Source organism: Seriola lalandi, unplaced genomic scaffold (genome assembly GCF_002814215.2).
Source record: "Seriola lalandi dorsalis isolate HSWRI2012SDOR001 ecotype SW California unplaced genomic scaffold, Sedor1 jcf7180002054939, whole genome shotgun sequence".
Classification (NCBI taxonomy): domain Eukaryota; kingdom Metazoa; phylum Chordata; class Actinopteri; order Carangiformes; family Carangidae; genus Seriola; species Seriola lalandi.
The window spans coordinates 1,000,865-1,028,384 of record NW_019525659.1 but is presented as its reverse complement, the minus strand read 5'-3'; the positions used below and the strand labels follow the sequence as shown (position 1 = coordinate 1,028,384).

The 27,520-nt window shown below is 41.5% G+C and overlaps 3 protein-coding genes across 3 annotated transcripts in view; all 3 read right to left on the bottom strand.

Moving 5' to 3' along the window:
* Positions 1 to 785: 785 nt before the first annotated feature.
* Positions 786 to 9,422, bottom strand: auh (AU RNA binding protein/enoyl-CoA hydratase). The gene is made up of 10 exons (XM_023397871.2): positions 9,153 to 9,422; positions 7,118 to 7,185; positions 6,773 to 6,860; positions 6,462 to 6,548; positions 5,140 to 5,232; positions 4,691 to 4,747; positions 3,189 to 3,376; positions 2,903 to 2,953; positions 1,478 to 1,525; positions 786 to 1,310 (listed from the first exon to the last, which is right to left on the bottom strand). The coding sequence occupies exons 1-10, from the start codon at positions 9,382 to 9,384 to the stop codon at positions 1,233 to 1,235; spliced, it is 990 nt and encodes a 329-aa protein (XP_023253639.1). The 5' UTR covers positions 9,385 to 9,422; the 3' UTR covers positions 786 to 1,232.
* Positions 9,423 to 10,660: 1,238 nt separating this feature from the next.
* Positions 10,661 to 18,156, bottom strand: nfil3 (nuclear factor, interleukin 3 regulated). The gene is given in 4 exon segments (XM_023397878.2): positions 10,661 to 12,856; positions 12,859 to 14,231; positions 15,054 to 15,124; positions 17,957 to 18,156. Coding segments are annotated over 2 exon segments (1,317 nt in total). The 5' UTR covers positions 14,117 to 14,231; positions 15,054 to 15,124; positions 17,957 to 18,156; the 3' UTR covers positions 10,661 to 12,797.
* Positions 18,157 to 22,699: 4,543 nt separating this feature from the next.
* Positions 22,700 to 27,520, bottom strand: part of ror2 (receptor tyrosine kinase-like orphan receptor 2) — a 41,433-nt gene continuing 36,612 nt past the window's right edge. The window contains exons 8-9 of the mRNA XM_023397811.2: positions 26,751 to 26,956; positions 22,700 to 25,719 (exon numbers count right to left, since the gene is read on the bottom strand). Of these exons, the coding sequence (XP_023253579.1) occupies positions 24,262 to 25,719; positions 26,751 to 26,956 (1,664 nt within the window). The 3' untranslated portion in view covers positions 22,700 to 24,261. The remainder of the gene's footprint in view (positions 25,720 to 26,750; positions 26,957 to 27,520) is intronic.

Here is a 27,520-nt window from a genome sequence, read left to right as displayed (position 1 = left end):
TTGCTAACATCGTTATGGAAAGAGCAAAGAGAAGGGAAAGAGTTTTTAGAGACTGCAGAGATTTTTTTTTTCTTTTTATTGTTTCACTCTCACTGAATGAAACATCCTTGTAAGTGATGAATTCTTCCTAAAGACACTTTCTGCTGAGGTAAACAGAGCAGAGGCTGGATGCGGTTCCTGAGTTGCCTTTTTTTTTTTTTTTTTTGAAAAAAGTCTTAATTTACCCAGAATTCATTTTTACTACAGTCCAACTCAAGGTTGTCAAGAACTAAACTGCTTTGTGCAAAGGTTGAATTTAGAGTCAGTCTATCTGAAGTCTGACTGTTTATTATATCTAAGCCACAGTTAAAATCTATCTTTGTGAAAGCAGCCCCAGGCTTCATTCGTTTCCACCTACACCCCACCTCCTCAGAGTCAGGAAATCCAAAGATGGCAACGGTCAGAGCCACCACACTGAGCCTGAAAACCACTCCTCAGGAAACTTATGGGTGATGTCATGGAGTCTATGCTCATTTTTATTTAGTCTATGCTAACATCAAAAAAAGGTGTAAAATGCATAAGTGAAGAACCTTTGGGGTTAACTGCTTAGTGGTCCTTAAAGCCAGTATATGTAGATGGTTTGATGTCATTTAGAGCATAAGCTGAGATTTGTAGATAACTGAGTCAGACTATGTGTTGTTTTTGTTGGCTTAGTGCTTTTTTTTTTGTTACAACCAAAAATAGAAATCATTGAATCCACCACATTTCACCATTTTAAATCCAACACTCTGGCCTCTGAACATGGATCACATGAGGGAAAAACCAGCTGTTTAATGATTTCATGCAGACACCTCTGGTGTTATTCAGTGTCATGAACACAGTAGTACATTTCTACCAAAGTAAAAAAGCGACGGACTTTCTGAAGCATCATTCATCGGCAGAATTCACGCAACTTTATGGACATTTCAGCAGCTCTTGGATTGGTTCATTAGTCAGGGAAGCAGTGTCCAATGCTTGGTTAATTCACTCGGTTTCTCCAAATGCTTTAGTGACAGTTGACATACCCAGCTTTACACATTAACATTTAAGTCACTGGCCGAAACAGCAGCCAGGATCAACCCTAATGTCCTGCAGTCCCCTGGATACTGTACGGGTTAATGCGTTGATGTGTACAGTTTCACCCATAAATATGTTGGAAGCAGTGGAACAGGAGCAGCGCTGAGGACAGAACTGTCTCTGTGCGGAGTGATGTCTCACTCCCCCTTGAAGTGAGGACGCCTCTTCTCCTTGAAAGCAGCCAATCCCTCCAATCGATCTTTAGTTGGAATCACCTTGAAGACAATACATGTGTGTCAGTGCTGAAGAAGATGCACCTCTATTTTTATTTTATCTTGAGTCAGTTCACTGCTTTCATTAACCTGCTTCCTGGGTACGACCCTGCAGGGAGAGCTGTTTCACTTGTGTAAATAATTGTGAAGTGAATGTTTTAAGCTCTCACCTGGGCGTAGCACGCCTCTTCAATGGCCAGACCTGTAGATAAATCCACCTGAAAGAGAAGCAAATGCTCATAATACAGCTGAAAACTATTGTCTGCTCATATGTAACTCAGACCTGATTTCTCATTAATAACATGGAGATTTACTGACTGCAACTGCTACACAGCAACTGGATAGAAATTCTCACAGAAATCAGACTCTCAGAGCAGCTCTCATCACCATCTCATGACATGAGCTTTTATCTTAGTATCTGTGGGAGCAGGTGATGCAGCTCAAGCCTGGATTTACAGTCACCTCCATCTGCTTTGGTTCAATTTTCACAACAGAGCTTCAGTTTGCACAGATGTTGATTGAGAGTCAAAACCAGGTTCTCACCTTTAAACACAAAAGAGTGTACTTAAATACAAAGTACCAACAATAATAAATTCTCATCATCAAATCCTCATTATGTTTCCAAGATGGCGGTCAGACGCAGCTGTGGCGCTCTTCAGGCTTTGGCAGTTGTATTGTTTTCATCGGGTCATGTGTCATTTTATGTTCTCTGGTCAAAGTGTCGGACACTCATCTACTGTATTGCAGATCTACAGCTTCTTCCCAAAGGCTGTCACCTCTCTATCTACAACACCCAGAGGTGCCACGGGTGAAGAAGACGCTCTGAATGATGCAAAAGATGTTAAAGACGCCCTCAAATGTCCATGTTTTTTTTATCTAATACAAGACATATGATGAGAGAAATAATCATCAACACCATGACGGAGTGTTTCCACCTTGAACTGCAGTGAACCAATGACAGTCTCATAAACACAGATTCAGACAGCCAGGGTTTCATATGTCACAAACCTCAGGAACCAATCCTGTCAACTTGTGGGGACGGGGGGCGGGGCTAAATAAACCTGAAACCTTTTCAGTACAGAGAGAGAGAGTTAGCATTAGCACAACCGCTAACACGGTGTAAACCAATGCCAGTTACAAGCTAACAAACCACATTAACAAATAAAAGATGCTAACTATGCTAACCATTCTGATCCGCCTGCTAGTCTCTGGTTCTGGTCTGGACAGACTCCTCATCTGAGTCTGGGTCTGACTGAGGCTCAAACATGTGGCTGAGTCTCTCTGATGTTTCCTCCTCTAACCATCATCATACTCTCTGCTCTCTCACCTGTACACCTGGAGCAAGCAGGTGGTGGGCGGGGCACAAGGCCTGATCCACATTTCTCAATCAGGAAGTAAGAGGAGATGAGCTTCAGACCCAGTTTAATGTGTGAAAACATGTTAAACAACATATGAATCATAGCAGAGGATTTTAAGTTTGAAACATGTCTAGAGAGGAACTTGGAGTTTTGCCAACTGAAACACTTTTGTGAATATTGAGCCAAAGCAGTTGTACAATAGTGTAAAAGCTGCTCTATACTGACTCTAAGACTCACCTCGATCCCCTGATTGATTGCGAGTTTTGCCATCCTTATTGCAATGGGACCCTGTGGAGTCAAAAATGAGAGTGGGACTTTTTACAGGTTCAAAGGCTTAATGAATGACTGCGTATGATATAAACTGCTCTTGTAAATTGTTGAATCAGCACAATATTATGATGAAATTACTGCAGGCCTAAAGTCATGTTGATTTAGTCATGACATTCATAACTAAATCACCTTTATTTTCCTCCCTCAGTGGAACGTTCTTGATATAAAGGTCTACTCGTCAGTGAGCAGTTACCTGAGGGTTGATCTCGCGGGCGAGCTGCAGAGCCTGCAGGTAGGCAGCGTCTCCGCTCTTATTCTGCTCCACAGAGTTACTGACAAGACCCAGGCGACACGCCTCTGTTCCATCCACCACCCTGGCAGCGAAGATGAGCTCCTTAGCAAGAGAGACGCCTATCACCCTGGGGAGACGCTGTGTGCCACCTGCACAGGAGAGATCAGAGAGAGATGGAACATGGCCTCCACCACAGAGGCCGATGATAATACAGGTCATCGCCTACACTGACATTTAAAATGAGTAATTATAGAAAAAGGGTCCTCATAGTACAACCACAAAGTATCTGAAGAAACTGCAAATGTCTTCAAGTGAAAAATGTCAAAACAACTGAACTAAATTGGAAATGTGGCCACTCCTAAAGCGTTCCAGTGGATATTCAAGCAGTGATGGAGCTGCAGGTTAGCCAGAACGCTACAGGGTTACATAAGCCTCATCTCCATAAAAGTTAAGTGAAGATTGCAGTGGCAAGGAAAAATAGCAGGTAATCTCTGGTCTGCATTAATTGGTGATAGAAAGTGATGTGATCTTCGTTTAAGTCACATGTACAGACAAATATAATGTGCCGGAGCTAATAATACAAACTTCTATGTCTTTATTGAACACAACCATTAACATAAATGCTGGTGGAGAAAGTAAGTGAACCCTTTAATAACCAGTCACACCTCAAACCAGCTGTCTGTAGCTGCTGTTGATGAACCAAGGTGTTCGCACACTGTTTCCAACCTAGACTGTGAATATCTGAACGATGCATTCAATATGGGCAAGAATACAATAATTTGTGTTATCAAAGTTATAAAAAGAAACTTTTCCACATTACAATTACTAGACTTATGTTATACATTACTGAGTTGTGTTATGATATTATGCCAAATGTTTCCATGAATTTTCAAACCAGAGAAATCTGTGATTTTAATCAAGGTAACAAACACCTGTCAATGGCGTCATACCCCTTTTGTGTATGCATCAGTGTTATGGTTTTTCACTATTCAGTGTTTTTACTGGATTTAATCATCTGTTCTGTTTGTTATAGAGAGGAGGAGACTTCCTGGTTAAAAACCCCCTCAACGTCTGAATCATAAGTTGTCAGAGAAACAAGCTGAGCAAACATTAGTGGCAGCTCGATTCACTCTGACCTGCTGGAGAAACTGCTTCAGTCAGTGCTTTCAACGGTTTTGATCACAGTGACAGCAATGGTGCAATGGATCACACGCTACTTCACAACTTCAAAAGTCAGTGTAGCCTCCAATCTGCCCTGAAGACGTAGCTGCTCAGAGGACGTATTATAACCTCTTGTATTATAAAGACAATGATGACTGAAGCTCTACACTGCCAGATGCTCCTGACAAGAAACCACTTTTGGCAGCAGAGAAAACTTACAAACAGCCCTTTAAATGAAGTGCAGATATGTACAGAAATTTAAAACAGGTACTATGAAATAAAAAAAAAAAAAACAGCCTTACCTGCTCCAGGAATAATTGCAAGCTTTGCCTCCACTAGTCCCATTTTCGCAGTATTTGCTACAAAGATCAAAGAGAAGCTTTACTATTTTCACATAAATACTTTCGCCGCCACTACTAGTATAAGTTCATTCTGTACAAAGAAGAAAATCATTTAGAATTAGAGTCATTTTAACTGGACCAGTCAAACATCAATAACACCATTTCCTGTCTTTACACTTGTCATATGTAAAACATCAGGACAGGAAGTGGTGTCACTCAAAGAACAACGTCTTACTTACACGATTTATGTTGGTTTTTCCTTTAATTTGTCACCTGTCTGTAGCTGGTACACACACAATCAACTCAATTATCAACCAAACTTTTGTGCTCCTTATTAACACGAACAGTTCTGCTCATAGACCAGAGACAGACTTATCAGTAACCTCAGAATAAAGTCCACTGAGTCTTACAGGCAACTCTGATGTCACAGGCCAGGGCCATTTCCAAGCCTCCTCCTAATGCAGCCCCATCAATTGCAGCAATTGTTGGTACCGGCAGGTTACCTGTAAAATAAAAGACCAACTAATCAAGACCAATTAAGAGATATAAAGTGGCAAGAAAAAGGACCTTTGAACCCTCTGAATGACCTGGTTTTCTGCACTGGCCTGTCATAAAATCTGATCTGATCTTCATCCAGGTCATTAACTCTCTGAACTGATACCACACCAACAATTATAACCTTTTGTGTCTTTACTGAACTCAGCCAGTAAACATTCTCAGTGCTGATGTCAGTGAATGAACCTTGGATTTGGCCCCAGTACCCTGAAACCCTGTCTGGTAAATAGCAGAGTCACTAATACAGATGCTGTCCTATCAGGGCCGAGAGCTTTAACCTATAAATGATTGAGGATTATTACATTTTGACAGTGTTTCTGTTTTAACCAGCACAGCTCTTCTAACCTTTACAGCACTGGTAATATGTTGCTACTATTTTTTTATGTATGAAAAGCCTCTACATTAACACTGTGAGTGGACTACTTGATTACTATTAGTGAATTATTTAAATAGCATTTGTATAGGAGTGATTATGTCCCAAGCGTTCTATCCATATAAACTGTTAATCAGAGTAACTGTGAGCATTATAAGAGCTTTCCACTGTGAATCAAAGAGGTATTCATGTATCTGTTCATGTTTCACAGACGGTGGAGACCTGTGCGGAATGACCTGACAACAATTACGGTCGTAGCAAACAAGCAATTAGTGTCCTTCATCACACCACCTGTTCAACCAGATTTAAACAAAGAAAAGCTACACTGTCAATTTCTAACAACCACTGCGGTTGTTAAACACGAGCGCAGCGCGCTGACGTTAAGCTAATAGTGGAATGTTATCAACAAGCTAAAAGGAAAACTCTGTGTGTGTAGACTGCAGCTTCATTTGCCACAAACATTTGTCAAATTATAACTACAGCCTGAGACAGTAGCCCCCCCCCAGGGAGAAGGACGGAGGACATGACTGATAGTGACCTTTGACTGTTCTTCATTCAGCTTAGCTCAATAAAACTGTATATGCACACTTCAGCATTTTTTTTATTTATCGCAAATTTTCCTCATATCGTGCAGGCCTAATCCATACAGTGTTAGTAGTATATAGCTGTTTAAATGTTTTTAACACATTGGTATCGGATTAGTACTCTATATCGGCTGATACACAAATTCAGGTATCATTAAAGAAAAAGAGGGATCAGACCATCTCTAGATCATGAACGTAACTGGATTCCATCAGTCTTTACCCAGCTCTGTGATGAGTGCTCGTGCTTTGGACACAAACGGTCCCACTTCACTCTGGTGCATCTTAGCCCTCTCCTTCAGGTCCGCACCTGCACACAGAGAGAGAGAGAGAGAGAGAGAGAGAGAGAGAGAGAGAGAGAGAGAGAGAGTGTCTGCATCAAGCCAGAGGGCTGCAGGGTGGTATCTGCTAAAAGTTCACCATCAAGATTTCATCAAGAAAACACAATTCTATCTACTAGATTCAAACCTGATCAGCATTACAGAGTAACAATCCCAATATGAAATGAAATCCACTGCAATAATCACAGAGTACCTGCACAGAAGATCCCAGGAACCAAACTGCATAAAATGACACTGCGCACTTTGTTATTCTTCTTGATATCCTCCACAGCCTCAAACATCTGAAAGACAAAAACATTTTTTTCCCAGAAACACTCATTTTATATATTACCTAAGAAAAAAAACACAAACTGGAACATAGTTCAAGACAAACTCAGACATCATTTATTCTGAGAGACAGTGACCTCTGTGTATACGAACCTACATGCAGCTACATGAAACAGAATTCCAGCCTTCCTTTTGTTACCAATCACTGACTTTTTCATCTTCTTTATCTATCTTTAAGACTAAAAAAGGTAAAACAAAAAGCCATACATACCATTTTGACCAGATTTTTGCTGATGGCATTTTTGGCTTTTGGTCGATTTATTCCAACGACAACAATACCTGAAAGACAGTGTTCAAACGTTCTGATTAACAACTGCATGCATTCCAGACATCACATCACATGATGTCAAACAAAAAGTTCACATTACAACAACGGAAATGCAAGTCCCAGTCCCACCCAGGGGGGGCTCTTCAGAACATCTGGGAAGATTAATAAAAACTGATGTTAAAATCATGTAAACCTCGGCTTTAATACACTCGTTAATACACTGCTAAAGACTTGGTACTCCTTGACTGCTCTGATCTATCCTCCACCGGCACCTTCCACTTGTGGCTGAGAACCAGGCCTACTGTCAGTCCTGACACATTAACCGTATCTCGTCAGTAACGTGAATGAACTTTTTTCCCCATATTCGAAGAACTAATGATGTCTGCACTCGGCACTGTTTCACCTGTCCTCAAGATTCTCCTCCTCGCGAGATCTCTTTTTAAAATAATCTGTGATTTGAGACATTTCTGGAAAAAAAAAAAACATACACCATGGGATGTAACATTAATTTAGGGGAACTTTTCAAGAAGCTGGGTGTGCTTGGATGTAAAAGATATCCATCTGTTGGGTTGCCACCTTTAATGTGAAAAAAAGTGGCAACTGGTTTGGCTTTACTTGACATTACATTATTCACAGCACTTTGAGGATATAGCATGAATGAAAATACAGGACAAATTGCGTCCCGTATTGATTCAAATTCACGGAGTAACGAGAAAACAAGTACTAAAATTATGTTTGGAGGCGGAGGCGTCCCACATTGATTCAATACAGGACGCCGCATTTTATTTTCAAATACGGGACGGTCCCGTGGCAACCCTGTTCTCCTGTTAGAAGACACGCAAAATCAGGTCGCCGCCTCCTTCCGCCGGCAGAAAATCCAGCGCGCACCGAGAAAACAAGTAGGTATACAGGAATTCTGTCGGGAGGCCGAGGCGGCCGCCTCCCAATTCTCTATGCAGGAAAAACCCTGTCATATAAAGGGCAGAAGATGGTGTTTCGACACTGTAAACTTTAAAGGGATGTTCCAAAAAATAATAATTATAGGCCTATTTATTATATGTTATAATAATAATAGTAATACCAAACAGAAGAAAAATGAACCCCGGGAAATTAAAAAAAAAAAAAAAAAAAAAAAAACTTAAACCATAACATAAAAATAATTAAATCTGCAGCCTCGCAACAAGCTGCCACCTGCTCGGTCTCTCTCTATTGACTCCTGACTGGCATCTTATCTTCTCCCTCTCACCTAACTGGAGTCTACCACCAGCTCAGGTTACTGTTACTGCTGACAATTCCCACTCTATAATAAGCACCAGATATTATTCATGAGTGCACAACTTTCACCCCTGTTATCTACTGCACAACAGTTCTACCTATCTATCTATCTTCCCACATAAATGTTATAGCAGAGAAACATTTCATGGGAGTATGTGTGGTCAGGAGGGTCATGAACAGAGACTGGATACTCAGCAGAGATAATGAAGTGAATGTGCATTTTTACGGATCATCATCATCCCTCTCGCTGGTCAGGAGGGGGCAGCAGGCGAGGAGGGGGAGGATGGATAAACAGTTTTTGTTACATCTTTGGGGCCCATTAGCTGCATGGACCAGGACCAGGTCTCTGAGAACCAGTGTCTCAGAGGAGACCATGGTTGTGAAGTGAATAGTCAGAGACTGTATCAGGCTGTGGACTGGTCCTCAGCTGACACATCCTCATGAGGTTTGTGTCACCAAGTAGTACTGGCAGTGGTTTGGGTCTTGGGGGTTCTTATCATGTACGTAACGTCAACAGAATCCCCCTACTTTAATGGTGGGCGGGGCTCTACTTTTGTTTGCATTTGATGTGGATAGCGGACTATGCCTTTACAAGGTTTCAGTTAGTTCCGGTTTGCTGCGATGCCAACTTTTTTAAACAACAACCGTTTTTTCCGCTACCAAACTTACGCGTGAACTGCTCCCGACTCTGACCGGAACTTACCGTCGTCCTCACCGTCCAGGTATCTGACGCGCAGGTCGTCCTTCGAGTCGGAGCTGTAGTGTCGTATTCCTACTCCCTGGCCGCTCAGCCGTGACGCGGGAGACACTGTTCGGGAGAACAGGTAGTGTCGCGTGCAGGAGGAGGTCGCTGCCAACCTGCAAGCGCTGTCCCGTTCTGCCACCTGCACGCGGAAGGCTTGCAATAGGGATCTGCGTCCCACCAGGACCGCCATGCTCACGAGCTGCAGTGCTGTTTGACTTTCAACTCTGAACCCGGTCACATGGTGTGATCACATGATCTCCTGCAGTCAGAACCATAGGTCTGAACGTAACTAATAATAAAATCTTAGATTGTCAGCGCCCCATTCATATATTTTGTAACGTATTTGTTGCGAAATATATAATAACAATAATATAGATTAACAATAATATATAATAACAATAATATATTGTTGGAAAAAATATTTGAATAGCTTGAAAATGGTTGATGTTGCCACGGGTAACGTCTCTGTATCTGTAACCTTAATTATTGTACACATTTGGATTATTTTAATTGTAAACACACCATATTAATTTGTGTTGTATATTAAGTGGTGCAATATTGTTTGAGTTTATTATATTATTAATTAATTTTACTCAATTGAGTTCATTGCATAATTTTATTATCAGTTCCAGTACTTTATTATTTTATATATATAATTTATAACATTTAAGTGTGGAGCACGGTTCCCACCTGCCATTGTTTGCAGGGGGACAGGTGTGAATGTGACAGTCTATGAAGAGACTGGAGAACGCTACCTACTAAGAAATAAGGGATACATATCTAATAAATCTTTCCCCCTCCTGTCTGTTATGAAATCACATAACTTGAAATCTACATATCTCGTGCACACACTTGGTGGAGACTGGGGGCGATTGCAACACTTTTTTCATTTCTCTCAGTTACTCAGAGACTATTTGTTCTAAACCAGCTAAAGTTTTATAAATAAAACTTATCTTATCTTTAGCTAATGACCCATACCATTTAAAGATGATTACATATGTCGGATCATTCACTATATTTATTTGGATGGAAAAATTCAAATGTTGTAACTGACCCCAACCCTGGGGATGGTTACAACACAGATCAGGATACCAGGCCCTACATGAAAACGTATAGATGATTTTATTTAAGGTCCACTCACCCATATCACAAGACAGTCATTTCCCATTTATGTTCTGAGCAATTTGACTCACTTAATACATAAGGTCACAGGATTTTTTTTTTTTTAATTCTCAAATATTAACATTAGTATCAACTTCAAAAGTCCAGCTACCACTGGCCTCTTTTAGAGTTTGGTGTAGCAAAGTTTCCTTTGAGGATACTGAAACATAATTGTTTTTTTTATCGTTACAAAATTTCTATTTCAAAATGAGTAATTGCAAAAATCACAATTACTATTTGTTTTAGTGTTTTATGTTAAGTGTGCTTACATCAGGATACTATGAAAAATACAAAAAAACACATGATTTGGTGACAAGACATTTATTGTAAACAAAAAAATTCACTGTTACAATAAATCTTGAGAAAAGTGTTATGCTGGGAAAACGGAGTCATCTCGCTCTTCATCAGTGAGATTTTCAATACTGTGACAACAAATGCATAAACCATGTGTTTGGAATGAACTGCATTATTTTATGTCATATCAGTTAGGGTTGACTGAAGTCAGCATTTTTATATTGACTATGGATGAAGTCATAGTGTATGATGTAATCACCCCAAATGTCTATAAAAAATTATGAAACCCTGACAGCTCTGGATTCCATAATATGTAATAATACAGTTACTCCAACTATGAAGGTGTAATGCTGAATTTCATGGAGACCTTTTGATAATAAAAATTGAGGGGATAAAACATGAGGGGATATGTGTCAGAGCTTTATAAAACACAGTTACACTCCAATTCTGCAGCCAGTCTCACACACACATTCTCAGTTAAAACAAGTGCCCTGGAAAGTTTAAGTCATCAACAAGACTACTGAAAAAAACATAAGAGAAGCAACGGCTGTCTGGCAACCAGTGAATGTACCAGAGCCTGTTTAAAAGTTACGTTAAACTCGGGTTAAAAAAAGTCTCTGCTTTTTAAACCACAGCAGAGACGATGGAGTGTGCAGTGTGGAGTCAGTGAGGCTGTTTCTGCTCCCTGCTGGAGAGCAGTGATAATATCACTGACTGCAACATGTACAACAATATAGCACTGTTTACTTCACTGATGAAGGTAAGCGGCATTAACACTGTCAGTCAGTAATACTGTATAGGTGTGTAACTCAAATACATTCTGAGTAAGTTTCCTGTAAAGATGTAATTTGACACTATAGGGAAAAGAGGAATATCAGTGAAAAGAAGCTCAATTTAAAATGAACTTATAATTAATTCATTATGCATTTATTATTAGAAACTTCATTCTCCATGTGTTCATTTATTTATTAAAAAATACATATTTTTGCATGTTCAGCTGACATGCTGCATACTGACTACAGAATCCCTCTACATTAGTAACAGCGGTTAATTTAAGTTGCCAATTAAGCATCTAGTTTTCCCATGATACGTATCAAATTTCATGTTTCTTTCCAGGAAAGGGAATTATTCCGAAATTACAAACCTATAAAATAAAACATTCCTTTAAAGAAGTAAGGGCTGCATCTCCAACCACTTTAAATGAATTCATAACCTATGGATTTCAGCTTTAAGGCAAAAAATGACCAAACATGTAATGATAACGGCAGCAGTGCAGTGTTCAGTAGCAATAGGTGTGTAATGATGCTTGAAGCCCAGTGACAGCAGTCAGAAATAATGTGGTAAAAGTAAAATAAAAATTTCACTCCACACATTGTGTGTCATACATTACTGATTAACAATTTATGGTAAATTCTCAAATGGTGCCTGTAAATGCTTTATTTAAGCCTCCTCCACTGCAGAGAGAAGCAAGCTGAAACAGGTCTATGGAGGAGATCGGCCTTTATTTCTATTTCTCCCTGTTTTTATAACCACAATCAATCACATAAAACATCTCCCTGTTTTCTGATCAACTCCTGTTAAGGCAAACGTTTCCTCCACTTGATCAGTCAGTCATGTCATACTCATCACTCTGCTGCTTTCTGTTTGTTTTAACAGAAATACTGTTTTCAATTACCATTCATTTCACTTTTCAATCCATCGATCAAACTATTGTCAATGAAATTCAAATCTTCTTGATTTTTTTTTTTACATGAAAAATATTCCAGATTTCTTAAAGGACAGAATCCTGCTGTTTCTTTGGAGGTTTGTAATATTGCAGGAAGTGTTCATTTTAATTGATGGTAGTACAAAAAACAAAAACACCAAAGAAGAGACCAGAATTAAAAAGTGGATGAAAACAGTATTTGTGTTAGAGAAGCTGAAATCAGACTGACTTTAACCAGGTGAGCTATTTAAATACAGGTGACCTGCTTGCAGCAGCTCTCTTTTAGACTGTCATTATTTGAACCTTTTATTTGAAAATGTACAGGAATCGAAACATTATTTGACCCTTATAAGAACCACACAGTGCAACAGCAAAGGAAGTGGAAATGCACAATATACAAAAGTTATTCAGAGGAGCGTCCTTTTGATAATGACTCATAATGATCAGTGGTGCTTTTGGTTGACTCTATTACAGACCCTGGCTGTGTCATGGTCAGTCTTCTTGCAGACAGGGTGGTCGGGTCCTGTTGTAAATGTGAGTCCTCAGCATGTGAGTGTGCATAGGAAGGTTCTTTTACGTCCACCGCAGTTTTGTTTGAGATGGGGCTCGGGGTTCGCCTGCTACTCTTGCAGCCATCCCACAGTGTCTCTGTGCTGCTTTTGTGCCACCCAGACTGGTGGGTCCACCCCTGCATGTTGGAGACCTGCACTGACAAAGGGCACAGGGGGTGCTGCTTGTACTCTGAAGAGTCCCGAGTTGTCTGGTTGCACCCTCCCTCTGTGATGCTGACAGGGGATGAGGACTTCCCAGAGAACTCGTATTCAGGGTCAATGGCCTCCACTTTGATTTGGATGGTTCTGGCTTTGATCCGCAGTTTATGGGGCAAAGCTGAAGAGCTGGCATCGGGCACTTTGTGTGTGGCGACAATGACACTTCTTGGGTCAGCTACAGACGGTATCAACCCTTTGGGTACCTGCTGCTCGTCCTCACCATCTGAAGATTTGCTCACAGCGCCGTCCTCAGAGCTCCTGGGGGAGTCGCTGGACGACCTGCTGATCTGCAGGAATGAGGCAGCCTGGGAGTAGACACCAGACAGAGGGCTGGCTGTGTAGTTTCTGTAGAGCTCGTAGGGACTACTCCTCTCTTGTGCATAGCTGCCATTCTCTGCTGGTTCTTGCTTGACCTCTGCAGTCCTGCAGATGCTGAAGCCACCCTGAGTTGCAGTGCATGTCTCGGGCATGTGAGGTGAATGCTTGATGACTGATATGCAGCTGCTGCGCAAATGAAGAGGCTCCAAATCCCTGCTGGAAGAACCTGGGTCAGCGCTGGGTGGAACAAACTCCTGGTAGAGGTTGACAGTGGCAGAGCTGCATAACTTCTGGGCCTCTTGGGCATACGCTGCTGAGCTCACCAGGCCGAACTTCAGCTTTAATGACAGGAGCTCAGCCTTCAGGGAGGCATTTTCCTCTCCAAGGGCCATCAGCTTGTTCTCAAGCACCATGTCATTTATGCGCCGCTTCTCCCTCGAGCGTTTGGCCGCCTCGTTGTTCTTGCGACGCCTCTCCCAGTAAAGGTTGTCTTTTTTCTCCTCTGGGATAAACTCTCTTTTCCTACGGCAGGTTGTTTTACCCTTGAATGGGATTGCAGAGATTTTGTGGCCCATCAGGTCTCTGTTGGCCCCTTGTAAGGCCACAGCCAGGACCAGGGCATCCTCTCCACTGTACGACTCACTGGAGTCCACCTCTTGCTTGATTGATTGCATATTACCACTGTTTGGTACTGTCAGTATTCACATAGGTCTTTAACTGTACACCATAATGCTTGTCTGCATTAACAGTGACTGCCACGCTCAATTAATCCACTGGAGTTGAGGAAATCTGTGGAATAACAGACAATGAGAGAAGTTTGAAGGAAACAAAGTTAATCATTTTATCAAATTAATGATATTCTAAAGAAATGTATTTCCTCTGCGGTGGGTATATGATGAGTTCTTTCAATTCTAGATCCATGGTTCACAATATGATACAAAATTATAGACATATAAATATTTGTTATATGAGTTGATATTGACGTTTCATATTGATTCAGCTCAGATCCAGTAAAACACCTTTTTCCTCTGGTCAAAAAACCCACGAAGACCCACTAACATTGGGCTTTTATCAGTAATGGAAAAGGGTTCAATCAACATTCACACCTGGGTCACATGACAGTAGACGCAGGTATTTATCAGCTCCAGCTCCAATTAGCGTTACAGTAAATACAACACCTGTGTGAACCCACTAATTATCTCCCCTTTTCCTGCTGAGCACACAGACACAGTAAACACACCTGTCAATCAGAAACAGGGATGAAAGAGTGAGCTGCAGCCCCAAAGTAAGTTTTAAAAACACACAATCACTGATCAATACAATATGATCAACGTCACAGTGACACAAAAGAAAAGATCCCCTGGTCAAATTGAGGGTCTGCAGTGAGCTCAGACATGCCTGCAGTGACAGCAGGAGAGGGAGGAGTGAGCGCTGTGAGTCTTTACACTGCACAGGAAATGACTTTACAACAGAGCATTGGTGAGTTTAGTGGATATGGACAAAACCAAGTTACAATGAAATAAGTATCCACAGTGACATATGAGCTGTGGTGACTGTTTAACACTGTTAACATCACAAAGGCTGTAACTTCTAACATCAGATTTGTCTTACAGTGAACTCCAGGAATATCCTCCATTTTTTCAGAAATACTGAGGAAGCTGTCTGGACTTCAGGTGGAGAGGCTGAAAAACACACACAAACACACACAGCGAGAGAGAGAGAGAGAGAGAGAGAGAGAGAAAGTTAGTGTCGTTGTATCTCTGTCTACTAAGGATGTAACAGTATTTGTGCCGTGCTGTTCAGTACAGGATGAATATAATCTATCTTTAACCCTGCACATTACGGGCATAAAGTTTTGTGTTCTGATGGTCAGTCTATGACGTTAGTGAATAAAGTCATAGAGGCGAGCGAGAGGGGTTTTTCAACTACAGGAGACATTGTTGATGCCAGTAGATCTGTCATTGCAGCAACATCAATAACACCTAGATGACTTAGGTTTTTTTGATGTTTTTTTTTTAAGCAATGTGCCTTTATGAGCATTTCTTGTGTTCAAGAAACAAGTCATCCAGTTTTAGTTTACAATGACACATTTATGTTTACAACTTCAATTCTTAATGAATTAAAAGAAATGTAACGTATTTCATGTCTTTTTTAATCACTGTACTGAAAACATACTGAACTGTGAATTGTAAAGTGTTTGTCAAATGTTATTTCCTCATATCCTTAAAAAGTCACAAAAATAATATTTGGTGAATATTTAAAAAATATAAAATACCAAGAATTTGACAAATTATATATTTATTGTAATTTGGTGTAAACAGAATGAGTGAATATTGTTCTGTTCAGACTCATAATAACAACCAACAGTTTCACTTTTTAAATGGTCCGTCATATTATTGGTGTTGATTAAAGCAGTGGTTCTCAAAGTGGGGTCCGGGGACCTACAGAGGTCCTTGAAGGCGTTCCTGCTGGAGATGATGTTAGGATGGGGCCAGTGCTTTGTATGTTTCAGGCCAACATCTTGATGGATATATACTGTGATGATTTATGTGGATGCCTGTACAAAAAGCCAAAAGGCCTGTAACTGATGTGTTTCAGAGTTGAAATGATTTGATGATGGAGTAATTGATGAGGAAAATAACACAGATTAATCAATCATGAAAACAATATTTGCAGCCCTAATATGTTTAATAGAAGGTTCATTTAGTGATATAAAGTATGCCATAGGTGTGCAATACTAAATAATGAGTTTTATAACAGAGAATTGACAGTATCTGAAAACAACCAATTCTTTTGTTGACCAGCTCCTCAGAAAGACTAGAACCTGACATTCTCTCTGTATTAACTTTTTGACTTGTTAAAGTTACAGTGAAGCACTGAACTCAGCAGATAAAGTACTAAAAAACTAATAATTACGATAGCTCATCACCATAAAGATAACATCTAAATATTTAACCTGATCTCTACTCCTGGGGTTAAAATAATGGGTTTGAATGGAGTGTTACCTAAAAAGGCAATTCTGCCTGTTTTTGGCTTCCAAGCTCCCGTACATCCAGAGAAGGAACAAAGGAGGACAGACAGCTGTGATCAAAATGTGTGGCCTGGCAGAAACACGCAGCCTGTAACCTGAGGCCGTCATTACACACAGTCATCTAACACACCCCCAAATAACTAATGTTAACCATGACTGCAGCAGAAAGATGTCAGCTTATAGAAATGAGAAATGTATAGGCTGGTGGTATGTGGTTTAATGAGATTTAATGTGATCCAATAAAGCCCAGTGTCAGTTGCAATTCTCTGAAACTGTCCATGCTTAATGATACAATGTGAAGTTTAAAGTTTTCTTTGCCTATTTTAGATCACTTGGGAAAGGTTTTACAGATGTTGAGATTGTGCACATCATGGCTGGGGTTGTGCGGGAATCATCTCTCCCTTTTGTCTCTTCTGACAAGGCAACATATGACATCAAGACTAAATCTGGATGACACGTGATAAGGATGGGTGGTAATGTTACCGCATCGGGGTGGTGGTGGTCGACAGGCCGGGTCGATCTAAGGGGGGATCGGCCCAAACCAAAGCGGTCGGAACGTCCTATTGCCCCAGATTTCCTCATTGTGTCCGGATTACACAATACAGACTCCCTCCGGCCTCCGACTGCCAGCAATTTCTATGGTTGCAGACATTATGCAATATTTGCCTGTGTGGCAATAACAATACGGGCCTGTGTTTGTTCGCCTCCGTGTGTGTGTGTTTGTGTGTGTGTGTGTGTGTGTGTGTGTGTGTTTGTAAATAAAAATATCTGTTAATCTGTTAATAAATAACAAACACGTATCAGATCATTACCGCCTTGCGTAATAGTGTCTTGAGACAGTGTGGACATTTACTTCATGACATCATTGACTTGCTTACTCATTACAGTGGCGGCTGAAACGTGGGGTCTATCTACGCCCTGAAAAGTGAGCTGTTATAATGTGAACATAAACTACATGAAACACAGTATAAACCCGACGCACTGTTAACTTCACTGTATAATCACCCACAGACTCATTACAGTCATACAGCAGCTGCAGCCATTAGGCTTTGATAAGGTTACTGCCAGCCACATCACATTCTGGGTTACAACACTGTGTCGCAATCTGTAAACCCCTGATACTGGCAGGCCTGTGTGCCTGAATAAAATTCAATACACGGCTCTTACACCGGCCATTATCCGGCGTTTATCAGCTATATATAATACTGTACAATAAATAATAATAACAACAACGGCACACCAAGATAATAATAATAAACTTAACCATGAACTTGAGCTTGGTTACATATTTAATTTGAGCACAAACGTGACTATTGTTCGTTTAAAATGAAAACACAGAGGTTAGCCGAGCCACACAAAATGTTAGCTAACAACTAGCGCCGCTGAGATTCTGGGGCGGCGTGAACAGCATCCCGCAGAAATCTTTGCAACACTTCAATAGGAAAAGGGTTGATTTGGTGTTGACCCCAAATCAAAACTGTACCTCTCTATCTCCTGGTTGGAGGCTCTGCTCTTGGTTTCCACCGCGTATCAAGCTCAGGGGAGAAGTGGAGGTTTCCCATCAGCTAATAAGGAAATAACCGTGGCGATAAAATCCTACAAGTTGAGAGGTACCTCACTCTCCTCCCGTGGCTTTTTCCTTTCAAGGTGGCTCCTGACTCATGGATCTGTGTTAGTAGGTCAGTGGTTAAGTATATTGGCAGCGTGAGGTTAAGTGACAACCACTGCAGCCAATCGGAGCGCAGCATTTCTCAATTTCAGCCAATGACTCTCGGCCTGAACGGAGCGCTCAAATCTCATATAAATGTATGTCGTCACCCACAGTGTGTATGATGCGTTCATGTGCGGTAGTTCACCACGAAGTACTTGATTTTACAACCAGACGTGTTTACTACACAAAAAACAACTTTCTATACAATGTTACACAGTAATTACTGAAGGCTGTGTGTAATATACAGTCATATTGGCTAATATGTTATATACATAATATATGTAAATGTAGTTATTGCTATATCATTTATATCTAATAAACTAAATATTGTTGTGTTATATTAACAGATGGAGCTGTTATGTAAAATGTAATGATTTGATGAATAAACTTATGCAACTACTACTACAACTACAACTACTACTACTACTAATAATAATAATGATAATAATGATGATAATAGAAGGAGAAGAAGAGGAATGAGTATTAGTTACGTCATTAAGTAGTAGTTAAAAATGCAAATACAATTACAATACTGAGAGCCATATCTAAACCACCACCACCTGCACAAACTTCATAATGTCATACAGATATTCACTGCAGGAAGAAGCATTCAGATCTTTAGCAACTCCAAAGTGTAAACATAATCAATTACAAAAGTTTACTTCATTAAAAGTATATAAACATTATCAACAAAACCTAGACTGAAATAAAACATATGCACACAATTTAATGAATTTGGACAAAGTGATAGGCAGTATAAAAATATAAAACATGCAAGTGGGAGACATTCATTAAAAGACAAAGATAATGATTACAAACACAAAGAGGTGTGTTAAAGTAAAAAAAAAAAAAAAAAAAGCATACATTTTAAGAAAATAATTTTTTACTCCAAGATACTCTACTTTATATTGTGTATTATTTTTGTTTTGTTTTGTTTTGTTTTGTTTTGTTTTGTTTTGTTTTGTTTTGTTTTGTTTTGTTTTGTTTTGTTTGGTGCACGTGTGAAGCCTCTCTGTTGATGGGTCGCTTCATTTACTCACAGTGCTCAGCACCTGAAGGGGTCACTGTTGGATCGCTACAGCTGGTGTAAAGTTGAATCCCGCTTGCACCTAGAGTTTCAGAGTTAAAATGGCTGCTACATACCAGTCTCCGGGTGAGTCCAGAACTGCGGTCAAAAAGTGAAAAAATATGTCCTCTCCTGACCACTGTTCCTTGACCTCGGTGGAAAACATCATGAGATCAAGGAAGGATGTGAAGGAGAATTCATAAGGAGTTGGACACAAAAAGAAAACCTCTGTGCCGAGAGAATCCTACTGCAGCGTTTTTTTTTTTTTACTATACCAACTTTATGTATAACACAAGGAAGTACAGTGACAAACTCAATGCTGTAGGCCTACAATTCAACTAAGGTGTCCTAAGAAAGGATGTTTTTAATTTATACATAGGGAACATTTAACCATCAATCATAGGAGGTAACAGTAACAGTATATACTGTAGATGATGATATTATATGATATGATAAAGAAATTGAAGCTGCTTGTTCTTCATGATGACTCCTAACTGGCTTTCAAAGAGAAGAAATCTTCATTCATGGATTTGGAGCTCAGCCAGTCTTGCAAGGGTTTCCATAAGTTTTGGATTGTGTCACAAGCATAAAACAGATGTTCTATGGAACTACAATGGTGAGTTGCTTTAAATGTTGCTGCTGCAGGGAATTGTGGGTTGGCATTTCTCCTTTTCTCTAGTAAAGGTCAAGTGTTTCCTTTACTAAAGGAGATAAGATAGGAAGCACTGAAGCTCCTTTCCTCATCACTTAGAGAGGTGGAGCAGCTCATGGCTGCCGCTCAGATACTTCAGCTCATTTCACTCAGTTTGAACCTTTCTAAGAAAACTAACTTCTTGACTGCACTTGCAGTGTTAAAGTTTGTATATTAGTGCGTACTTGTGTGATGCATCTCTGAGGTATCTCTTGTCAGCCTCCAGTCCAGACCTGAGTAATGAGATAACACTACCCCCATCCCAGTGTCAGATGCATCTACCGCTACAATAAACTGGCGTGAAGGATCTGGCTGAACCCAAACCGGCGATCTGGTGAAGAGAATCTTCAGTTAGGAGAAAGCAAGGTATGCCTCAGGGTCCAGCTGAATGATATGGAGGATGTTAGTTTGTGAGGGGTGCTGCCAGGGGTGCTGCCAGGGGTGCTGCCAGGGGTCCTTTCAAGGCCGATAACTCAGTCTCAATTTTCTCTGGATCTGTCTTCACCTGTCTGCTTAAGGCTGACCGTCTTGGCATGGAACTCATATTCCTCCGCCGTTTTTTTTTTTTCCAGAAACCTCTGCAGTACCTGGCAGACATGAGAAATGTGTTCAGACATGTCTTTGGAAAAAATGAATGTAATGTTGATAAACAAAAACAAAGCATTTTAGGAAATCCCTTCCCACATCATCTAGTAAGGCTTGGAGGACAGCAGGAGTATTGTATATCTGGCATCACCACTCAAAGTGGCCATATGGGGTGTTGAACGGCGTCTTGCACCCATCTCCTTCTCTGATCCTCACCGGATGATAGGTGTTCCTGGGGTCCAGTTTAGTGGACACTATGGCAGCTGGAGGGGCTCAAAGGCAGAGGTATTTGTTCTTTACTGCGATGTTATCATCGCAAGGGCGGAGAGATTGATCTTTCTCAGCCACAAAGAAAACAGCAGCACCAAGAGGAGATGAAGAGGGATGGGCTGTACCTGCAGCTACAGATTCATTGATTTATATCTCCATGGCCTCTTTCAAGGCGACCTTTACCTGTCTCACCTTACCAGAAGGTAAAGGGGCTCCAGAAAGCACATCAATAGTGCAGTCATGGGGACGGTGAGGTCCTTGCTTGAAACCTCCCCCAAGTCACAATACTCTGCAGGTATGGAGGACAGATTTGTGGGCTCAGGGCAGGACTGAGTAGCAGCGCCCTCTGTGGGATACAAAGCAGACTTCAAACAATTACAACAACTGAATCCATCTGAATCCAATCTGTAGCCTGGCTTTCCATGGGAGAGTAAAAACAGATCACAGCTACTGGTTGAACAGGTCAGGAGGCAATGAAATGTTTAGGTTGACCACAATATAAGCACCTAACTTACCCATCCTGATGCGGTACAGCCTCTCAGCAGGTGACGACCGGGCTCAACCTAGTTGCATGTGTTCTTCCTGTGAAAGAGATGGGTTGATGGTTGTTGTAGGTGACCAGCTTTCTCTCGACGCCGCTCTCACAGGCGACCGTCTAACCTCATGGTCAGAGAGACAAGAGATTTTCAGGTTAGAGGGTTAATCACAAGAAGCCAATTCATCTTTAATAACTGTTCAACCCTGTTAGTGCCTCATCATTCCACCAGGAAGTCCACCACACTCCTAGATCCCTGTCACACATTTAGAAAGTGTTAAGAAACTTTTCCAAAACGATCAGGATGATCAAACACAGCTGTCATTTTGCAACAAAATCTTCATAGGAAAGCGCCAACAGAACTACTTGCCTCAGCCCACACCAAAATCCCTCCTCTTACCAACCCCATAATGTGATGTATGTAATGACTGATCCAAAAAGAAGGTAACGGGTGCTGATTAGAAAACCATAGATCACTGTGGAGGGAATCTGCGGTGTTTCTGACTGGCGTGGGTGCAGGTGGGAACGCTGAGGCAGGCAGGGACCCAGAGGAAACTGACGTGGTGAAAAGACACGCTAACAACAAGACTTAGTTAGTTAGACTGAGTTACTTAGTTTACTGTGGCTTGATTGTTGTCGGAGACAGTTTGAAGCAGTTGTTCACAGTGACCCAGCCAGTATCCCTGCCTGGAGATTGCTTGTGCATATTTGCTGTTTCCTGGTCTGAGTCTCTCGGGTCCATTTCTTGACCAGATTGCTCTGTTAGGGTCACTGCAATAGTTGTGGACCCAAATGTAGAACTCAGACACAGGTGAGGTAAAAGTTCACAGGCAGGTTAGTGTAAAGTTGTTAGAGAGGTTGGTAGCTGAACCGGAGCAGACAGAGGAGTGGAGGCAGGGGACTTCAGGCATCAGATTGTAGCAGGTAAAGCAGGTATTCAAGGAATGATGGACCTGAGGCAGAGGTAAAAAAAAAAAAACCCGATTAGCTAGGATCAAAAAACAACACAAAGAAATTTCTAGGAATTAGGAGATTTGGCCGAATGTTAAATAAAACAGAGATACACAGAACGATCTGACGAAGAGTGGAGTGAAGGGCTGGGTGTTTAAATACTGCAGGCTTCAGGTAACACACACACACACACACACACAACACACACACACACACACACGCACAGGGAGGGATAGAGAGAGAGAGACAAACGAGACAAACTAGATACACATGGGAGGGGAAAACAGCAGAAACACAAGGACTGTGTGGGTCTGTTGTTTTTGAGGGAAAATTTAATCCAATAAACCAAAAATAAAACCAATATATAATATGTATGTATATGTTGTAATTAGAATGTGAAACCCAACAGAAAGATAGTTTATGATTCCTTAGATTCTTTTATTAGTATCAACAATAAATGACTGTACAGTGTACTTTTAATGACAAAACATAAGAAAAAAGTGACAGCAACAGCACGTGATATTCTTCTCTTACCAAGGCGACATACACCATTTTATTCACATGACTTTACTGGATACTCCACAGATGGATGCACACAATGTATGGGAAGCAAAAAAAAAAAGTGGTGGACACAAACAAACAAACATCATATTAACACTAGGCTTAGCAATATTCACCAGTAATGAAAACTATAAACAAATAAAATTACAAATCTGTACAACTTGGTTATCAAAGTTGATGTAAAATATATCAGCCTGGGGGGAAATATGTCACATGGAATAAAACATATGTCAATGGCTTCAAAAAATAAATTCAATAAGACTTTGTTTCTTTTTTTTTTTTAATAGATGTGAGTTCAAAAATACATCTCAGTGAATTTAACTGTTAACAAAGTTACTTTCAAAATTCCTGTAATATTTTATTTATCATACATTCTATTGTTCTGTGATTGTTTCACAAACCATAAAATAGTAACTTCAAAAACAACATTAAATTGTCTTTAAGGTGTGAAGGAGATTCGCTCAAGCTCAGCATTTATCCACCACTACAAAAACCTGGGTTCGATTCTGGGTCCCGGCAGCAACACTTCCAGCTTGGTAAACACAGCTGTTATTGTAAGTGGGTGGGAAGACGGTGAGGGATCATATCACGCTACATCCACACTACTACGTTTTCATTTTAAAACAATGGTTTAAAACAAAAATGATCTTCATCCAGATGAGTGTTTTAGCTGCGTATCAGAAATGAACTGTCCAGACTATCACACCTGAAAACACATATCACATGGCCGCTCATGTGCACTGAGCATGTGCGAGTCGGTGTAAAAAGGAAGCAGATTGTCTACTCTGCCGTTGATAAGTTGTAGAAAATCCTCTGAACGAGGAACAGCAAAGACAGTCGTGGTGTTAAAATACAGAATGTAAGTGAACAACAGCTGCTAGCAAAAATAACAATTACAGTAACACTGTAATTCATTATCATGTTGTATTCACCACTGGAAGTCCAAGCTGATGAGAGCCAATCAGGAGAGACCGTGGGTGTTTATATCATTGTTTCCAAAGGTCCAGATAGAACACAACCCCAGAGCTTTCAAAATAAAACAGGTTCAGCAGAGTTTCTGAAAGTTTCTGTTTCAGGGGCTGAAAAATTTGGAGCGGTGTGGACGGCAGGAGGAAACGTAGTAGTAGTGTGGACGTAGCCTCACTTTCTGCTGAACTAGTAATTCCTTCTGGTAGGTTGTGGTGCCTGTAAAGAGGTGCGTGTCATCTGAAGTGGGAGGGTGGGTGGTGGGGGCAAGACACAGGCGTGTGAGAGGTACAAACATGAGACACACTTGACATTCAAATGTGTCAGTAATAGCTAAAAAACTCAGAGAAAACATTCAGTCACTTTTACTTTATGCTGCTCACTGAATTTTTGGCAAGCAAGCACAGCTCACAGAATATTTCAGCTCTGCTGTCCGTCAGACAGCAACACACTTATGTGTCTGACAGGTTGACCGCCAGTTCATCAGTCTGCGGAGGGTCATTGTCACCTAACAATTCTGTTTCAGGCACTGACAAGTCCTCATTCCGGTCCAGCTCCTTCTGGGATGCCCCGTCGGCTAAGTCCTCATCATTGGTCTTGGAGTTCTCACTTAGTAAAGCTGCTCGCTCTGTGATAGAGGCACTGGAAGGAGCAGAGGTGACATAATCTGTAGATGTGGATCCACTGCCACTATGGTGAGAACTAGCTTTGGTAACCATTTGTGGTGGGTGGTGCATCTGCTGGTGGGGCATGGCCATGGGTATTTGCATGGGGTAAAAGTTCTGCAGGTAGGGGTAAGGTGACATGGGGTGATACCCGTTGACGGGGATGTAGAGCTGTGGGGGAACCATGGGCCGATGCATTTGACCCTTCATGGCCATGAACTGGGGCTGATGGAAAGGCAGGCTCTTTTTAGGGCTGGTGTAGCGTGATGCGTTCGCTGTGCTCATGCTGATGTTGCTCACAGGGCTGGTGCTGAGAGAACTGGTCTGGGTTGTGTTGCTGGTGCCAGACGTCTGAGCAGAGCTGTTACAGTTGGACAGACTCTCCCAGGTGCGCAGACGTGTGTGGATGTCCTTGAAGCGAGGCCTTCTTGCTGGGAACTCACTCCAACACTCCAGCATGAGGGTGTAAATCCAGGCCGGGCAGTCGTCTGGACAGGACAGCAGCTGGTGGCTGTGGACCATCTCGATCACGTCCTGGTTAGAGTAGCCGCAATACGGCTGCAGCCCATAACTGAAAGTCTCCCACAGCAGCACACCATATGACCAGATGTCGGATTCTGTGGAGAACTTGCCGTACATTATTGCTTCTGGGGACATCCAGCGAATGGGGAAAGAGCTTGTGCCCATGAGATTGTAGTAATCAGCAGAGTAGACGTCTCGGAACAGGCCCAGATCCAAGATCTTGATACTGAGTTTGTCGAAGACTAGAATGTTCCGGGCAGCGAGGTCTTTGTGAACGACTTGCTGGCTGGAGAGGTACTCCATTCCAGCAGCGATCTGGGTGATGACATGAAGAAAGTCAGCCTGCTCCAGAGTGGACTTGACTGTCTTGTCATCATCTGAGCTGCCCACATCTGAGTTGGGGGAGCGCATCACCAGATACTCGTGCAGGTCACCCAGGCTGGAGTAGGTGAATATCATGCTCATTGGCTGCTCTTTGGTGACCACACCCAGCAGACAAACTATGTTCTGGTGCTGTAAGTGGAAGCGGAGCATGGCTTCATGGCGGAACTCCTCACAGAGAGCGGTGTCGACCTTGTCTTTTAAAGTCTTGATGGCTACCACCTGGCTCTGCTCACCAGGTGTGGTGCCGTACAGGTGGCCCTTGTAAACCTTGCCAAAACGATCCTCACCAAGCTCCTCCATGAAGCGTACCGCCGACATGTTGATCTCCCGCAGCTTCCCCTGCAGCCACAAAGCAAGGAATACACATACATGTCAACACAGGGTTTGACCACATGTAGTACTTCAGCACTAGAATGAAACATTTCTTAATTCAGGTGTTTTGGTCAAACCCTGTATTTGATTGACCAATGAAGTGCAAGGCTGGAATACCAACGTGTCATAGCTGGCAACTGCCCTCAGGGGGCAAGAAGGTTTGGTTTGGTAAGACTGTGTGAGCCACAACAAGCACAGAGTAAAGTGAAAGGATAGGGGCCTTAAATGTGGGAATTATAACATAATCATTGTAGGAACCTAACTGCCGTTAAGTGATGTTGGACTAATTAGTTTGATTGCATATGTTTGTATGTATTACAGTTCATATAATGTAACACCGTGAGTTAGTCGCTTGTTCCTGTCACTAAAAAGTGTGTGTGGATAATTTAAAATATATAGAATATCATTTATGTTTCATTTGTAATATGGGGAATAGGTGACTACAGTCATTGTCTTTTAGTTGCTGCGCACCTGAATTGCTTTGATGTTCCCGTAAGGGGAGGGGCAAGGATATCCTGTAGGTAAGGTAATGTGTGGAGCCACACAGTTTTTGACTTCTCTCTGTCTCTCTCTCTCTTTTGTTAATTAGTTTAATAACTTTGGAAATGGACATTGTTCTGTCTTATTATTTTTGTCTGTGTTGAAGTAAACAGCTCAACTCTACAGAGTGGTTCTGTGGATTTTTTGAAGTGGATGAAGACGTGGAGACTGAACAGAGCGTCAAACTAAGGCTCCATTCATTGGAAGCCTACAATCATCAAGCCTGATCTTGGAGAGGGGCCCTGAGTTTAAATCTAGTTCTAAAGCATTTATTATCACATGGTGCAAATTCCTCACTGAAGTTCAGCTTAATCATTTATTTTTCCAGGATTCTCTGTGCTGAAACGAGGGCGCTGTATTTTCTAATGCACTGCTAATGTCAGTTGAACACTGAACAAAGAATGTAAATGAAATACATGGATGTTATTGAGCCTCTGCGCTGGGTGTGTGTGTATCACCTGGTGTTTCTGCTGACTGAGCAGAGACAGCTCCATGTCCTGGCTGGGTGAGCTGCTGAGCTGGCAGTGAGGTGGTGTGTCAGTCGAAGCCTTTTGCTTATTGCGACACATACACACCAGGAAGAAGAGGCAAGCGATGACCAGTGGGATGGCGATGGCGGGGATTAGAATGAACAGGATCTCCTTCCTGGGGTTGTCTGGAGGCCCTGAGGATAGTAAGATAGCAGCAACTTAAGTCCTCTGATTTGTAATGTGCCCATTGTAACATTATCTGTGCTACCAGCAACACTCATCCCTGTTGAATGTTCTACAACATTAATGTTTTTTTTCCTTGACAATAAAAACAAAGGCTATTAATTGTCAAATATATTTCCTTCAACTGAGGTTTCATTGGGACATCAGTGTACTTGAATCTGTCACTGTGGCCAAGTTCAGACCTGGCATTAACATATGCGTGATCTGATGACCAAGTGAATCATTGGTCTGGTCACAGCTCTACAATGGAATAAAGATGGATGTTAATACCAGGTCTGAACAGGGAACATTCAATTCATGACAGCAGCTTTTCCTGTGGCTTCTCTCTGTCCACATGGCCTCTACTATACCCGGGACTTAGCTACGTTTCCGCTGCTGTGGGATGTTTCGGCTCAGTACAAGCTGTGTTGGCAGTGCCAATAAGCTATGGATTCATTATAGTTGGAGATTTCTTGGATTAGCCCAGCTGCTGTTCTGTTGCTTGTGATCAGCATGAATTACTGGTATTTATGTGG

Excerpts from the sequence above, each read along its gene's own strand:
- auh (XM_023397871.2), bottom strand. The coding sequence starts at position 9,384 with ATGGCGGTCCTGGTGGGACGCAGATCCCTATTGCAAGCCTTCCGCGTG. Across the intron at positions 6,861-7,117 it reads GCAAAAATCTGGTCAAAATG|ATGTTTGAGGCTGTGGAGGA; the intron begins GTATGTATGGCT and ends TTTGTCTTTCAG. Across the intron at positions 1,311-1,477 it reads AAGAGGCGTGCTACGCCCAG|GTGATTCCAACTAAAGATCG; the intron begins GTGAGAGCTTAA and ends ATTGTCTTCAAG.